At 43.3% G+C, this 17,902-nt stretch overlaps 1 protein-coding gene across 10 annotated transcripts in view; it reads right to left on the bottom strand.

Moving 5' to 3' along the window:
• BRSK2 (BR serine/threonine kinase 2) overlaps positions 1 to 17,902 on the bottom strand; it is a 319,520-nt gene that overhangs the window by 192,937 nt on the left and 108,681 nt on the right. Inside the window, exons 1-2 of one of the 10 annotated variants that reach the window (XM_040559844.1) lie at positions 4,631 to 4,721; positions 3,421 to 3,486 (exon numbers count right to left, since the gene is read on the bottom strand). The exons of 8 other annotated variants lie outside the window; for them this stretch is intronic. In XM_040559844.1, coding sequence (XP_040415778.1) covers positions 3,421 to 3,442 — 22 coding nt within the window. In that variant the 5' untranslated portion in view covers positions 3,443 to 3,486; positions 4,631 to 4,721. Of the gene's footprint in view, positions 1 to 3,420; positions 3,487 to 4,630; positions 4,725 to 17,902 lie in introns of those variants that run through there. One more of the 10 variants, XM_040559846.1, reaches the window with a different exon arrangement.

Below are 17,902 nucleotides of genomic sequence, written 5' to 3'. Positions count from 1 at the left end.
TTAGGTGAGCTCAATTTGATCTGCATATCATAGCACACAAGCACTGCTGAATTTCTCTCTGCATCCAATTCAAGGAAATCGCATTGGCGGGGAACCTCCCCTTCAGGCAAACTCCGCTAAAAGACTTCAGTAGCGCTCAGCATCTTTTGGCCAATCTACCAAGCTTGATGTTTTCTGTACAGAAGTGCCTAAATAATAAAAAAGCCAGTGAACAGGCAGCAGAGGCAGTTAGGAAAACAGTTTCGTAGTGAAGAGCATGAAAAATGGCCCAAGAGTCACAAACTCCACTTTGCACGTTCTTATCCAGAGGCATTCATGCATTCCTTGGAAGGTGGTGGTGGATTTTTCTCCACTCCCTAATGATTTTGCTTTCAACTTCCACAAATGCAGACCTGCAACACTTCCAGCCCTCCCCTCTATTCTCTGCCCCCGTCGTACTTTGGATGCTTTCAGAGCAGCTTAAAGGCTCCTTGAAGAAAAGTGGAGTGATAACGCACGCTTCGAAATCATACCAATAAATTGTGGCAGGGCTGCAGACCCCGATGAAAAGAGAGAAGCAGCACACATTGCCTCAAAGTCAAATTTATTTAAGCCAAGGCAGGAATAAAGATTTGCCTCTGGCAAAGAGGCAGGGCTTGCATTCCACTGCCTGCCATGTTACAGGGCTAATCCATCTTTCTACAAATCTCACTGTACATACTCTACATTAAACCCAACTAATAAGCAAAGTGTGAAGCAGAAAGAAACAATTTAGTTTAGTTTCCCAGGGAGATGAATGGCCAACTGAGCCATTCTCTGGATTTCACTTTCCAAACTAAAAGAGCAGCTCCAAGGCCTGGAGGGGAAAAAAAAAAATCAACTCAGCAGTAGCTGTTCAAAGAGATATCTTAAAATCTCTTATGAATAAAAGCTATTTTTGTCTAAAAAGAGGATGTTCTCTATTGCCTCCCAGCCTCTTCTCAAATGTGCTGACAAAGAAACCTGAATGGGTGAATGGGAGCTGCTCTCCCAGAAAGTGCCTGTAAGGACCGGAGTTTGGCAGGTGGAGATGCAAGATCAAGAAACAAGGGGGTCAAATCACACCACTGACTTCAGTCAAAGATCAGATTAAAAATTCTTTCTTGTGTCTAGAAACCCAAACCTGAAGTAGAGGTGACGGGTAACTGCAGATCAGCCTCCTCAGCCTCTTTCCTGCTCTGACCTGCTCTTAACAAAGATGGCCGGGGGACTCCTGCCTGCTACCGAATAAACGTGAGCTTAACTCAACAATACACTTACCCAAACTCCAAATCAATGGTGCTCAGAGATAAGCAGCCCTTTAAATGAGCAGATTCGCTTTTCTAAAATCGAGACAAAGAAAGAGATCCATAGCTACCGATGGACAATACAATTTGTTCAAAATTACTTTTCACAATCCAGTTATTGGTAACAAAAAGACACTTTCAAATTCACCATCTTTCTGCCAAACAGTTCAGAACATTATTAAAACAATAAATGGAAAAACATGTTCTTTATGAAATCTATTTTTACACTTCTCTTTGCCCAGAACACACTCGTCACTGCCACTGGCTTTTCAGAAGAATGCTTTAAAGTGCCTAATTTTAAATCTTTTCTGTTATTTTTGCTTTCTACTCTTCTTGACAAGCCTAAAGAATAGCAGATGTGCAGGGAAACAACACGAATAAAAAGCCCTATGTTGCTAATACATTGTCTGATGAAATAAAACCAATTCGGAGGGCTTTTTCCACCCTACAGCGTGCAATAGCATTAACATTCTCCCAGGAAAGATGCATTTCTCTTCTAGGTCACGGAGCCATCTGACCCTAATTTGACTCAAAAAAAACAAGCCCTCCAACTCTTGACCACCTCACAGCATAGCAGAGGAAAACATTGAGGTCACACAATCCTGTCTCATCCAATTTGGATGCAGTTCTTCCAAGGATATAAATTCATTAGAGACAGGTTGTAAACAAACATACACATGCAGAAGAAAAATATGCAGACAGATTCTGCCTGCTCACTTTGCATATATATGACTACTTGACCCAGAAACCAAAGGTATTACCATCCAGTCACTGGGTTAAAATCATTCACCATAACTAACTCACTCAAGAAACTGTGCCTCCCATCCACCTTACCAAATGTTACACAGTTTTTCAGCTTTTTCCTCCCATTTATTGGAGAAAAAATAAATAACCAGCCTGGTGTGGCATTACGTACCAGGAATTAGTGTTTTACTCCACTGGGAACCCCAATTCTGGAAGTACTGTTAAACTCTGGAAGTTTAACAGTAAGCAAGCAGTACTGACAGCACCGGCATCTAGTGCTGGATTATTCCTAAGATTTTTAATCATTCCAGAGAGAGTAAAAATAATTTGCACCAAGTTCTGAATATATAATACCTGAAACGGAGACAATACTGGTTAGTTGTAATTATCTTAAGGGTTAGATCCCAGCAATTCACCTCCTAGGAAAGACTAACTTATTTACCCCAATCCACTGAGCACAGTTTTCAAAATTAGGAGAAGGGCTGAGGGCGATGTCTGGACCTTTGGACTTCTTGCAGAAAGCTCCATCTTCTTCTTTAGTGAAGAAATAGAAAATAATGCCACGTGAGGGATCTAAAAGTACCTCTGCTTCTTCTCTTAGTCACCTGTGCCTTACCCAAGACGTAGCTGCAGAAAACACTGAGCTGTAATAAGCTGATGTCAACCACAAAAGAACATAGGTCAGATTTTCCTCTTGCAACTTCCAACCAAAAATCACTTCTCATACCTGGACAGTTGCAACTGCAAGGGTATTTTTGGATCACTGGTATTTCCATCAAGTTGCCTTTGCCAGGGCTCCCAAGGAGCCCAGATCCAAACGCTGCATCCTGCCCAACTCTGTCATGCTGAAACATCCTATGTGGGTTACTGCATGTACTGCCTTGCTATTTTCTGTCATCACTACAATGAGAGACACACCGTAATTAATTGGGCATGCACACTGCTCCCGCTCACGCTGCTGTCTAGCACAATTAATTACCTGTGCAGGGTTTGGAAAAGTTGATCATCCCACTATTCCCTGTCCCACAGGAAGCACAGCACTCAGTAAATAACTCTGAACAAATACAGGAGACGCACGTTAAGGAAAAGTTCTGCAGTCCCAGACCAATTTCATTCTTGATAACAAAAAAGAAAGAAAAAAGATGAAAACCAAACATCGTAAATCTTTCTATGCTAGCTTAACAACCAAGAAACCATTTAATTGAAGCTAAACTGATGCATTTCCTTCATATATGCAGTACTTTATACATATTTCCTGTAGAAAATTCCTGAAACCCGCAATACTGAAGTTTATTCAATCCAAGTTGTATTTTGTTATCCAAAACAAACCACAATGCTCCACCATATGCTCAAGGAGCACGGGGAATCCTACCCTGCCAACGTGAGGCGTTCATCCGTTGTTGCAGCAAGTCCGAGACAGCACAGGATGCATCCCCATCTGCTGAGGAATTTTGCTTCAGCTAGCAAGGCTAATAAATTTCCCGATCCTTTTGCCCCATCAGTTCCCTTAAGGGCAGCACACAAGTCAAGCGCAGCCTGGCGAACGCTTTCTGTCCACACAGGCAATCAGGGCAGCAGTGGTGTATGAATGGACAAGAAGCAGCTGAGCTACCCGATGGGAAGACAATGCACGCCACAGCCTCCCCAGTCCCTGTCTGAAACAGCACTGTGATGACAGAGCCTCAGGGGCTGACACAGGGGGCAACAGCCCCCTGCAGCTCCAGCAGCTTTGAGGCCGGACTGGAAGCCAAATACCTCTTCGGGCATAAGACTGCGTGGTTGAAGCACTTTGGGAACAGGCCAGTGACTCAGCTGCGATGAAGAGGATAACTGTGGTGTTCCCTGCTCACAGAAGGAAATCCAGACATTCACGCTGAGAACAGGGAACTCCCCCCTGTGAGCTATGGGGTGAGAGACAGTCTTCTCCTTTTCCCCATGGCTGGTATAAAGATCTACGGGCATTTGAAATGCTGCTTACCTTCTAGGTGCTACATTATTTTGTAAAGAACCTCACCATCTGTTTCACATCTTAGTTACACATGAACAAACGGCATATATAAATAAATAAATTTAAAAATATATTTTATGCATGTGTGTATAAATACATACATATGTATATATTTGCATATATGCTTATATATACAATTGCTCCATTTGTCTTCACTTACATACCACAAGACAGATTCAGACTTCTTGTTTGTAAGCCAAAAAAAGATTTTTAAAATATAAGAGAAAGTCATGAAACATGGGACAGCCCATAAGATTCAAAGGTGCTCCTCAAAATGCCATTTCTGTATGGTTTCCTAAATTTAATTAAAAATAAAATAAATGCATATTTTGCCTTTTCTTTACAGTAATTAATACACTGGGGGCTTAAGGACCTTTATTAACACTGCGGGAATTTATGTTTGTGGTAGCAGTGTTGTTCTTTTTTCCCTTCAAAAAGACGTTCACAAATCAGAGGAGAAACCCTTTGAAGTATGCGGTGGGGACTTCTGCCCACTCCTTATGCATAACTCTTCCAACAGCATCTGACCGAGCTGCAGTTTTCCCCCTGCAGCCCTCGGCAGCATGAATCTTACATCAGTCGGGCAGGGAGGAGCGCGCAGCCCAGCACCGTGCAGCCACTGGAGCAAGGGATGAGAGAGGCGATGCTCTCCGGGGGCTCGGCCGCTCTGCAGCCTGCCCACAGCACAGATACCCCAAGGTGGGTTCAGCCTGTGATGTCACAGGGCTGTGACACATCACAAGCCTTTTCTTGACACAACCCACAGACACAAACTAAGCTGGCAGCAAAAAGGTGGGAAGGGGATGATTAATTTTGCCAAGCTTTCAGTTTAACTTTCATTATAAGTCATCTAGTTCAGAGACAGACGCTCTTCAAACCTGGCTGGCATTTTACGTAAGCCACTGCATCGGGGTGATTTGACTCCATGAGCTGTCTTGCATTTCTCATGCCAGGGAGACAAAGGGGTGGCATTTATATGTATCCTCTGGATAGGAAAATCAGCATTAATGGAAGTCGTGACAGCTTCTATTTGGGGAAGAGTAGCTGCATTTGCAGAAGCAGAAGCTGCTTTCTAGAGAAATGCACCATTCTCTCCAGCTTGTGGTGGCTTCAGTGGAAATGAGATGAAGCCCCTCAGAACAAGAAAACTGGTCACTAGTGCTCACTCTTAAAAACTCAGAGGGATTCGCACGGAAGAAGGAAGTGCTGGTAAGTCTAAGAGAGCCAAAGGGCCATGCTCTTCTAACTTGGGTCAGAAGGGGGCGGAGGGGGAAAGAATATTTTTGCTGTTCTGTCTACACATAGCTATCCACTTTGTCCTGATTAAATGGGACTGGGTCTTTCTCAAAGTCCAGTCCATTGACTGCCGCATGTCCTTTGGGAAGTGAACTATCATCAAGTCCCTGCCCAGGCGGAGGTTGTGCTGGGACAGCCTGGAGAACAGTTAACACAGCTACGTTAAGCTAACATAAGCATGTGAGATGTGCACATCATGATCGAGAGAAAGCTTCAGCCTTCTCCCAGCTCCTCATGCTCTGCTGCCTCCTAGCAAGGCCAGGGGGCCCTCTCCCACATCCTAGAGACCAGCCGAACACAAACAGGGAAGAGCTCCAAAGCAGCTCCAAGGCTGAGTGGAGTTTGGATGCTTATGGATTCTCTTCACAATTTTTTTTTTTTTAAAGTAGCAGCTTAGTCTACATTATTGCTGCTACAAAGCCTTTTCCACACCATGCAGAGCCCCCATCATGTGAAGACACAGCTCTTCTGCTGGCAGCACAGCTCCTTCTTCTTCCTGTGCCTCCTGCTAGCCAACAAGGTGAGCACTGTTCCTGTGCAGGCCACATCCTAAAAGGTGTTTGGATTGGCCACATCCAGATTGCACCCAAGCTAAACACAGATCTTCCCATGCCCAGGCTGGTACCTTACAGGAAAAACAGGAGCAGAAATGAACATGGATGTCAAGAAGAAGGAATGAACTCTTTGATAGAGCAGTTCCTGTGCAGCTCTTACAGCTCCTGTAGGACAGGACAGCAGCTCTCCCAAAGGGGCACTTGAAGTCTTGGTTTACTATATCCTGATCAGCATTTAAGACTTGTAATCCCAAATTATTTTTTGCTTGTCCTTGGGCTATTTGGCAACGAAGTACGAGGCAGGAAGGCAGAAGCCCAGTTCTCATGAGCCAGGTTGGTGCTTCAGGGCTGAGGATAGCAGAAACTAGTTTTGACAGGTTAGCCATGCAAATATTATGCACCAGTCATTGAGCAAGTATCTCCCTGCTGCTCTCCTGTGTCACTTTCACAGAGCCTGATACACTGCGACATCCTTCATACCCACAGTTAGGCTCAACTCACTTCAACCATGCTTTAAAACAAAGAGAATTAACACCAAAATCCTAATGCACAAAATAAATACTAAAAGTTTAGAGAGGCAGAACATCTACGAGGAAATCCAGATACCCCTCACAGTAAGAACCCCAAAGCTGTCTGTCCACCTGTACTGCTGGTGGCCTCACCAATGCAGCAAGCTTTAACCTACCTTTGTGCTCTCCCACAGCCTCCCTGGCACGTGTACCTTACCTTGGCATACGCTGGGTGCAGGTAAAATGCTGCAGAACTTCTGTGTGCTTTGGTTATGAGCAACTAGGGGTAGGGACATGAAATATCCATACACCAGCCAGCACAGCACAGCCCTGCTCTTCCTTGTGAACCTCTAAGCATCACCATACTATAAATAACCTATTACAGCAGTCAACGAGAAACAGGAATGAGAAGAACAGCCTGCCACAACTGGACAAGGTCTCATGCTGCAATTAGCCAAGCACAGTTTAAATAAAATCCTGATTAATTAACATTTGCCAGAGGACCTCACCTCTTGTTCAAAAACTGTGCTTTTCCAGCCAATGCAGAAATGGCACACCTCTTCAATGGAGGATGAAATAGGTCATTCTAGTGACATCTCCTCATAGGACAGAATGGCAGCATAGGCAACAACAAGAAAGCAAAAACAAAACCCCACACCCCAGAAACAAGGATTACGCTTCAGAACCACATCCAAAGAGCAGAGGCCACACCACAGCCTCTCTGGTTTCCACCAAAGGTCCATTTGGGTGAATTAAGCTGAAGAAGACTCATGCCTTGATTTTTCAGCACTTCTCCAGGTCCTGGGAGTTATGTTTGGGCATGTAGGTAAGAGCCTTACTTCTGCACGCCATGCACTGTGTTTCAAGCAGCGGAGGCACATGCTACTTTTGTAAGGCCAGCACGAAGGCCCGGCTGGATGCAGTGAACTCTCTGCCCTTCCAAGGTGAGGCTGAAAGCCACGGCCACCGTTTTGCTCTGTGACGGAGGGCAGATGATCTGCCACAGCCAGAAATCAGGCAGGCTCCCTCCCTCTGTCTATTAGTGATGGACACTTAACTCCATTTCATTCAAAATGGGGCACAACCTGATCCTAGGGCTTTCTACTTTAAATGGCAGCACGCAGCTTACAGCAACGATGTCGATAGCCTCAGCCATGAGGTAGAAACATAAGGACACCGGAGCCACGGAACCTACAAAACATCACCAGCAGCAGCAGTCTTATTATTTATACTTACAGAGAAGCCAGCGTGATTCTTGTTCACAGACAAGAAATATTCTGGTAGACAAGCATGAGATAGTCTGGTAGACAAGAAAATATTTTAAACTCAGTGGTAAATTCTTCCTATCCCAACAGCTTACCTTTTCAATGGGTGTGAAAGGCTTCATAAAGAACAAAGATCTATGTCAGGTATTAGACAAGGAAAGAAAGAAGAGGGATGGGAACCAATAATTTCCAGTTACATTAACCCCCTTCTGCTTCAAAGATCTTTATTTTAAACTGTTGAGGGGTATTAGAAAGCTCCAGCTTGGTTTCCCATTACATTCTCCCTGTGTCATTGCACCTAATAACACAGAAAGCTTTAGAAATGTTTTCGCTTTCATTATTTTCTCCTACTGGATGCCTTGTTGTTTAATAACTTTATCGTTGTACAGTTATTTGTATTCAGAATAATCTGTAAATCAAATTCACATGTAACAGCACAAAGTGGGGGCAGAGAAAAATAATTTTTTAGCATGGTCTGGAGTAATAACTCAGTTTAATGTGATAGAAATAGCAAACGAAAATGTAGGTTAAGTATCAGGAACCATCTCCTAGCAGCAAGATCTGCCAGACTGAAAACCAACCTCCCACAGAAAAGGAGGAATCTTTTCCGCTTGCTCTCAAACAGGACGGAGGATGGCAGTGGAGAGGACACCACAAGGCACCACGTGTGAAAGGAAGGTGACTTAAACCAGCTTCCACTTGTGTCCTCTTAGAGTGATTTGCAGTCTGAAAGGAGGAAACCTTGTACGGAACATCTTCTATCCCACCTCAGCTAAGTGGAGAGCCCAGCCTGCCACGCACACAGGGGCCAGAGCTTGTCACCGTGCCTGCAGAACGCAACAGCAAAGCCACCTCTAGCAGCGAACCAACACCGGCGACGCCCCGGCTGACCCTGTATTGTTTCTTATCCTGCTAACCATTTTGCTCCAGTCCTGCTCTTTAGGACTCCAGCTGGGAAGTCGGCCATGCCATGAACATGTTTAAGTCCCAGTTCAAGTTTCCTGAAATTGCAGCTGTTTAATTACTTACTCATCTTAAGTTTGCTTCTAACTTGCGTGCTGACCACAAGCTTCCTGATGGGCTTTCCTGACTTGAGGCCCTTCGGCTTAAGATGATGGCAGAAAAACAACTTACTGTGCATGCATATCTACATAGGTATCTAATATACATGCATGTATTATTAAATGATATGCATTTATTATTTATTATTAAATGATGCAACATTTACTTGCTGTAGCCACCACAGTCTGTGCTTTCTAATTCATGGAGAGAGGATGCCTACTAAAAACTTTTTCAAATTCTGTGGAAGTTTATTAAGTGAAAACGTAGTCTCAAATGAAGATGTGGTCATCCCCCAAAGACAAAAAAAAAAAAAAAAAGTACTGTGAGTGTATCTATTTATTTACATCCATCACCAGATTTTAACTAAGTGATTCCACAATAACCGAAGGAGTTTTCACCTCCATTTTGCAGGTGAGAAGACCGAGGCTCACAAAGATTAAGTGACTTGCCCAAGCCCATACTGTAAAGCTAGCAACAAAGATTCATGTGTGGTTAGGAGCATATCTAATTTATTTCTAATTTTTTATTACACTCTGGAGCATAGTATTTCAGTTCTTTACAGTACTCGCAATCAATAAATCCTTGCATTTTTCCTGTCAGAAGGGACTTGCGACTTTCACCATTACAGAAGGAAGCAATGAAGACACAGAGGCATGTGCTGACTTGGCCAAAGGAAGTTACCCAGAGGAGTTCATGCCTGAGGCAAGAACAGAGGCCCAGCACTTACCTTCACATCACTCCTTTCCTATGAAAAGTCTTTTTTTTTTTTTTCCCCATTCCCTTTTTCTCTCTTAAGTGGCTCTAATAATCAATGAGATTTTCCTGGAGATTCTCTCACTACATTTTTCACCAAAAAGGCATTGATACGTACAAGAATGAAACCAAATTGATAGCTGGCAAAAATGTGAAAAAGCCGTGTTGATTGGTGAGAGACCACCACCAGCAGTGGGGAGGGAGGGCGTGTCACGGCTTAAATACCTCTCTCCAGGTCCGTCACCAGAACAAGCCTAAAGGATTGACCTCAAGATCCTTTTCTGAGTGGTTCACGTAAGCCTCTCACTTCACTTGGCCACATCCTACAGTTGGAGGGGAAATGAAATGGGGGCTACTGAGTTCTGCCCGACTCACGCACGGATGTATCACCAAGTGCTGCATGTACAATAAACCCCCTAACTCCAGCTGACTCTCATTCCTACCGCTTCTGTAAGCACGGAGTACTCAGACACCAACAGGCCCAGGGAAGTCGCTGCTTACTGCAGGGTGCCTCAGAGACCTCTTCCCAGCCTCTGGGTACTAAAGTACAGGGCAAGAAAATTTGCTATGCAGAAGTAAAACTCGTCACTTTTTTTTATTTTAAACCTTTTACTCCAGCAAATAGCTCACAGAAGACCAAACTGTTTGATGTTTTAATGTTGCAATACATATCCTACGGCACGAGCTGGATTTAAGGAACTAGCTATGGCTTTACTCAGTGCTCACAGTAATCAACCTTAAGTAACGTCATACTGTAAAGATGGCCCAGAAATAGCATTAAGATGTGGCCAGCGGTGAGTTTTCTGAACTGCTGAGCAAGGCAGAAAGGCAGGCCTGCAACCAGCTTCTGGAAACACCAGCTGGGACCGCAATGCATCACCTTCCCAGCCCAGGGGTGGTTGGTTACCCAGCTGGCACTACAGGAACAAACCACTCTTTTGTAGTTCTCCTCTAACACATCCCCCTAGTCCTCCAAATCACCTTTTCTGAAGGGGAAAAGGCAAGAAACAGTCCGTGCTCTGCTGGCTTAACCTTGCGCCATCCAAAGCATTTCACAAAGCTGTGGGTGGCAACGCACTGAAGAGAAACCCTCAAGCAGCAGGGCAGGTTTTCAGGACCTACCGTGCTCTGTCGTTTGGTCTTTCTCAGTTCTCTCAGTTAACTGTAGAATAGGTCACCTCAGCACTTGGGATCCACGACAGGCCTGCTACCCAAAACCCTGTTCCCAATTTAAAAACAACGTGAGCTGAGCAGCCGCAACCCTTCATCCTCTGATGAGCTGGAACAAGGCCCCTAAGTGGCCAACAGGCAGAACTCTCCAATAGGTTTTGCAGGACAAAAAGGAGGTGAAGTAATGAGATCTTGTGGTAGCCATGGACTTAGAAAAAAAAAAAAAAAAAGCTTATTAATAAATCAGCATCGGAAACAAATTGTGTGTGTCTGTTGGCACAATGGCAAATTTGAGCAGGGATGGGAATTTGAAGATTTCTCAGTCACAAGAAAAGAGTTGGTGCACTGCACTGGAAATTCTTTTCTTGGCATAAAAATTGTTAATCGCACCCTACTTTCAGGATCTGTGCATGTAAACTTTCAGCAGTGATGGGCATTTCAGTTGCTGAGGTTTCCATAAATAAAGAAAAGCAGAAAGAAGCATAACATCAACACGTTGTGCTGGTTTAACCTCCCTTTGAAACGCACCCTTTAACAAGACATTTTCTCTCCTCTCTTTTTAAGCTACAGTCAACTGGCCAAAATTTAATCACTTTCTTTTAATCACTGCCATAAGCTCTAACAATATATTTTCAAAAATACCTCTGATTGGTAGCTGCCCTCACGCAGCAAGCCTCTGCCAGTGGTTAGTTACCTGCTCTAATTGTGAACTGCAGATGAGGGGGAGATCCCAAACTCTTACACTGCTATGGTGCCTGATGGGCTGAAGCTCATTTACGACATTAGGGTTTTCTTTGTAATGCAATATTTTTATTACACATTTCCAAACCACAAAACAATTTAACTATAAAGCTGTCATGATACAAAACCTGTATTTTTAAAATTGCTTTCTGCTGCAACCATCACATTACATTATCAAATTGGAAAAACTATTAAGACTAAATTACGCTTTACCATTTACTTGCTGCTAGTTGATTACTTATCATTTTTTCCCTCAACTTAGACAAGAAGGCAGCCACATTCATGTTTGTTACATTATATTTTAAATATAGTGCTGCATTTCCAGTTTTACACAGAAATACTTAGACTAAAATCTTCCAAATTCTTCTAATTCTGCATATTCCCTACCAATTTCCACATGCAAGAAAAAATATGTCCAATGTTACTGCAGATTTATTTAAATTCTTACCATGAAAGATCACTCCAGTGATTGCTCCATTTGGTTGTACAATTGGGTTGTCTGGTAGTGAGGAAATGGGAACAGAGCTCTGAAGCCTCAGTTCTGAAGCTGTTTGCTTTCTTTTATACTGTGGCCAAGCAGATAATTTTGTGGGGCCTCAGTTTCCCATTTACACAGGAGGGCATGTTGCTCTTTGCACCTTCCTTGCCTCTTCTCAACATGCTCACTACATAGTATCAACAAAATATCCATCCTACGTCACATTAGCATTTAAAAGCTAAAATTAGGAATTTTGCTTTCACTAAACACACTCTTCCAACATCTCAAAATAAGTAAAAAAAAAAAAAAATAGAAAACACAAATACACCTTTTGGCTAAGGAAAAAAAATAAATATCCAGGACATTCGAGCATTTGTTCTGGATTGGCTGAATGCACAGAAAGTACAGATTTAGAATTACAATGACAACTTGAGCATAACTGTAATGAAAACTGACAATAAGTAGGTGCATTCAATCCAGAAAAGATAAAAACGGCAGTGTGACGTAGGTAGAGAAGCATTCTGAAAGGTAACCAAGAAAATAAAATCAAGTGAAAGATTATTCTTGTTCGTAAAGAATCTATTCCAGTGAGAAATGGAACCATGACCCATGAATCCAAAAGCAGTGAAGGAACCTACCAAACAAAGGTAAATGGGCTTTTGTTCCCAGCAAAGGGATCTGAGACCTGTAAACAGCAGAGTAGGAACAAAAGCTCTGTATGAGCAGACTCTTTTCTCAGCCTTACAAATTTCTTATCCGAGTGCCATCTAGATGAGACATTGCTTTTCTTTTGTAACTCATAGAAACCCCAGACACTCAAAGCACAGTCTCATTCGGTCACACATCCTCTGCTCCCACACCTCCAGCCCCACAGGTAGCAACCAGAGGGCAGAGCCCGGCCTCTGAGGAGCAGCCAGAGCACTTTGTGAGTACCCAGACAAGGCAGAGCTGCATGCAGCCAGCTCCCAGACTTGCAATTCTTTGACATGAAATGCTGCTAGGTCCAACTGTTCTCCCTTTCTCCATCCGCTCCCTGCACCTCTCTATTTAAAAAGAAGGTGAAAATGTTGCCAGGCTTCAATAGACGCTAAGACCTAATTCAGCAAAGCACATTGGTACAGTCCTTGTACCAAAGCTGCCTCATTAAATGAAGATCTTGAAAGTTACAGAGATGACCTACACAGAGCTAGACCATATTGTTCACAAACATCCCCCACTTTAAGATAGGTGTGCTCCATCCCGTGGACAAAGAAGGCAAGCAGAGCCAGGGCTCCCATGCACTTTTCCTCGTAGCCTCTTTCAGCTCAGCAGCACAGTGGCTGAAACAACTTTCCTATCTGTGCCAAACCATGCACACGGTTACGAAAAGCCATAGCAGAGGCAATGCCCAGGAACTGTGTGCTAATTCCTGTAGGTGTGTGCGGCTGCATAGCATCAGGTAAAATCAGCCTCTGAGCAAATAAATTAACAAAAAGGAAAAGGCATTTAGTTTCCTTCAGGATTACAATTCTCACACACTTTGAGTTAGTCTATCCCTTTCAAGGGAAAAAGAAAAATCACTCCAAGAAATTACCATTGCTATTTAAGAAAAACAAGTTTCTCATCTATGCATACCTCTGCTCCTTGGCAGAAAGCAAATACGGAGATTTCAGTTTGAAAGGTATTGTTCTGGGAAAGTTGGAAATGACAGAGAATATAAGGCTGCTGATGAAAACGCCATCTCAACCTTAAGTATAGCATTGCTACAGCAAGACTGTAATGAAATGATAAAGTGGCTGCTGGCTGAGGGGAGACAGAGGATTGAGTCAAGTAGAAAAGACAAACGTGAGCAGTCATTTCTTTGCTATTCAAAGGTTTGAAAAAAGACCAACAGCATCTTTCCCCACATGAACGAATTTCATCCTTGTATAATAAATTTCAAAAGGGAAATGTCAATACCGCAAGTATTAACACAACTTTCAGATTGCATTTAAAAAAAAAAAAAAAAAAAGAAGAAGAAAGGAATTAAGCACTCGCATGGTAGATTTGTGAGAGTAGTAATCAGAGATTTACTACGCACTTGCAGGCTGGATGTTGTACACTACCCATACTCACCCTTTCAGATCACTGTTAGCATGCCAGTATTAACACAGCAAAACCCAGCAGGGTATAGACACCGCCATTAGCACTATTAGATATGCTATATGCACTAATAAAGAATTGTTGCTTTCTCCACCAAAAAACCTGCTTTTGTTCTTCACACAGCTCTGGGACCCACTTTCAAGCTTTTGTCTAATTTTTGCTCCTTCACACAGAAAACTAAAACCATTCCCAGTGCTTTGGGTGTGTATGTTAGCATTTTCTGGATCAGGGATTTTTCTGGTTTTATAATTTCTTGCATTTAGACTAGGAGTGGAAGCTGGAAAGTAGCGAAGCGAGAACTTGATGTAAACGAGAAACAGTAGAGTAGGGAAACAGTGGGCACTGTTACTGAGAGCATTTGGGAGACTGCCCTCGCTTGCAAACAGCTCCAAAATATGACAATATCCCTACAGTTCTGCAGAAAAGAAGGGAGCATGTGGTGTCAGAGCCCCTCTGCAATCTGCCCTCCCACAGCAGTGAACTGGCATTGCAGCTGAGCCCTCAGGACCTCCCAGCACCAGCCTTTTGCCATATAAATGCCCTACGCCCATTTACTAAAAATTCCACCTAAAACACTACTGTGTTGTGCACAGGGAAGCCAAATGTACCTCAGGGGGCCGACCTGCTCTAAGACGAGGGGAGACTATTTCAGGAGCCCATTTGCTGCTGACGGCACATACTTGCTGTGCTTTTCATAGGGTGCCCAGTGCCACAGTTGTACTCAGAGATCTTGCACAGATGTATTGCTGTTGTATCCACGTGCTAGCTTGCCTTTAATCTCTTGGCATCTTTCCTGCTTTTCTCTGGAGCTGAAAAACATGTTTTTCTGCTTTGTGTATTCCTCTACTCACTTTTCAAAGGCTTTTCCCAGTTGGTTTCAATCACTAAAACAAGATGCTTTAAAATTTTGGATAAAGAGTCCCTTCACTACAGGTAACATTTCAGTGCCCCCCTAAGCCACCATATCAGAGGGAAGGGATCTGAAACAACACATAGCTCTGAGATTGCATGAGTAATGAAAAGAAGCACCCGAGACATTTTATTTCAAGCAAAGCAGCAGAAAAAATTGCCTGAAAAGATGCTTTAAAATATTTTAAGGACATTTTGATCTGTCTATTTTTAGGATCCTTAAGGCAGAAGTTTTCCTACAAATGATTTAGTATATCTTCAACTTTTAATAAATGTGATAGGCTAGTATTATAAATTAATGATGAACAGTAATGAAATGAGGGAATCGCACAGATAATGCTCAAAATCACGTAAGTAAAGACAGTAAGAAAGACTGCAGAACACTTTTCCAGTAGTATTGCTGTGGTCAAACAACCAAGGAAGCAAATGCCCGTTGAGCTGAAGCTTGATGTATTTTTGTAAAAAGATTAGCTGCCATGGCTGTCTAAAATAGCAGAGGAATAACTTCAGTTACTGCAATATCCCTTCCAATGCCTTGTTTTAAGCTATGATTGTGTAATGATTACAGAATCTTGTAAAAACAGTACGTTGAAGCATAACTCCCCTTACTCTGACAGGACTGTACTTTAAAAATTCTGAAGGAATTGCAGGGATAACCAGAACTCGGGTTTAATTCTCCCCAGGTACTGACATTCTCTCTAGGCAGGTGTTTTCTGGATTTCTGCGGGAAGTCATGAACAGAGACATCTCTGTATATCATCCATCTACCTGTCCTGCTGCACCGAGCTTCCAACAGGCTGGACCGGCATTCTTTTAGGTGAAGGACACAGCGGACATTAATTAAACCAGGTAGAAAAACTTGTCTTTGTCAGAAAAGTGCTAGGGCACCCATAATTAGTACCAGAATAAAGATTTCAAGACAGACAGACAGAAAGTCCAGCCGAAAAGGGCAGGAGAATTTCCAGCCCTGCCAGCTCCAAGCGCAGTCAGAGGAGAGCAGGCAGCACCAGGCTCAGGCGCAGTGCCAGGCCAGGGACAGAGCCAGTTTCTGCCATGCTTCACACCCGTGCGAAGAGAAACCTGCACATAAAGGCTGCTGGTGAGATGTTCATTTGCTAATGCAACTGTTTGATGACAAAATCATTAAAACGGCCTGAAATCCAAGTCACTGGGGCATTAGGAAGCACATAGGAGCTGGCATTCACTACTATTTATGGTGATGTTGTTTAACTTGCTTGCAACGTAAATCTATTTTCCATAGGCAACAAGAGCTGGGAAAACAAGGGCTGTTATTTTTAGACGTATTTGCTTGATTAAAGCAAACTGTTTTTTTTCTTGTGATTTTATTTTTTTCCCCCTCTTAGAAAAGGAAGAGAACTGAAAGCTACAGACAAAGATGACTCCTAGTCCATCACTCCTGTTGGCTAGTTATTGCAAAATCCAGCTTCCAAAATTGAGGAGCAAAAGGTCAAACCTGAAACCTTACTTTTGAACTTTCTACATCCCCAATAACTGAGTCAGATGAAAGATCCGAACTCAAGCCACCAGTAACAGCTTCTGGGAGATGCAGGCAAGAGGGAGTGTGAAAAATCCAACTAAGCTCATTTTAAGACACGGTGCTTTGGGGACTGTTAACACTATTGTTAATCTTTCGTCTGCTCACAGATAGGAAGTAGTAGCAAAGGACAACTATTCTGTGGTGGAAGAAACGAGGTAGAAACAAGAAATTTTTTTCATGAAATGTGAAATAATCAAGAAACAGGATATATTATCTCAGGCCTTGATCCCATGCAGCTTTCCTCTGGCACTCACGTATCTATAACTTGAAAAGCACATTACTCTAAGATGCTCTGTTGAAATCACAAGCAAAGGACTTACAGAATCCTACAGTCATTCAGGTTGGACATGACCTCAAAGATCCTCTAGTTCAACCTTTAACCTGGTACTGACAAGTCCACCACTAAACCATGTCACTAAGTTCTACATCTACACGTTTCTGGAAAACCTCCCGGGATGGTGACTCCACCACTTCCCTGGGCAGCCCATTCCAATGCCACACAATCCTTCCTGTAAAGAAATTTCTCCTAAAATCCAACCTAAACCTCCCCTGGTGCAACTTGAGGCCATTCCCCCTCATCTTCTCACTTGGTGTGTGGGAGAAAAGCCTGATCCCCACCTTGCTACAACCTCCTTTAAGGCCATTGTAAAGCACAAGTCTCCCCTGAGCCTCCTTTTCTCCAGGCTCAACAACCTCAGCTCCCTCAGCAGCTCCCCCCAAGACCTGTTCTCCAGACCCTTCACCAGCTTCATTGCCTTTCTGTGTGCACAACAAACAAACTCGTAAAAGAATGGCAGGATTGCTCTCTTGGTTGCAATGAACCAGACTGTCTGAGTCAAACTGAATGCTGCTGTTATTCCACCACTTCAGTGCATTTACTCCACATTTGCATGAAGCCTAGTGAGTGGAGAAATAGAGGGCTGGATGGTACCGAACGCTCCTGTCAGCAGCCGACCCTGGACCACCGGGGTGTGCAAACATGCACTTCCCGCAGCCAGCCTCCTCTCCTGGACCTCCATAACCCAGCACCCCTAGGGTTGCGTTAAGTTGGGTTTTCTGCTGTTACACAACAGTTACCAAGGGATTTCTAGTAACTGAAAAGATTGTCTTGAATGGCAACTTACACTTTTATATGCTTTCAGCAGAAAATAAGCATGACTCAGGCCCTGAAAACAAGTTACTTCCTTCAAAGAGGGGAAAACTCAATCAGAAAATGAATTGTGGAAATGAATGTTTTATCCTGCTGCTTGCCAAACCTTAAGGAATGCAATTCACCACATGGTGACTGCCAGTATGAGTGAACTTGCCATCTTAAATGAATACACAAAGGGATCACAAAGGACTCAGGTCTGAACATTACAAACACTTCTCTCTGTACCCCACTACCAGGTGTGCTGCTACGAGGGACCTTTGCTGTCACTGAAGTTACA

Source organism: Cygnus olor, chromosome 5 (assembly GCF_009769625.2).
Source record: "Cygnus olor isolate bCygOlo1 chromosome 5, bCygOlo1.pri.v2, whole genome shotgun sequence".
Classification (NCBI taxonomy): Eukaryota; Metazoa; Chordata; class Aves; order Anseriformes; family Anatidae; genus Cygnus; species Cygnus olor.
The sequence above is the reverse complement of the archived record's forward strand: the minus strand, read 5'-3'. Positions and strand labels throughout refer to the sequence as shown.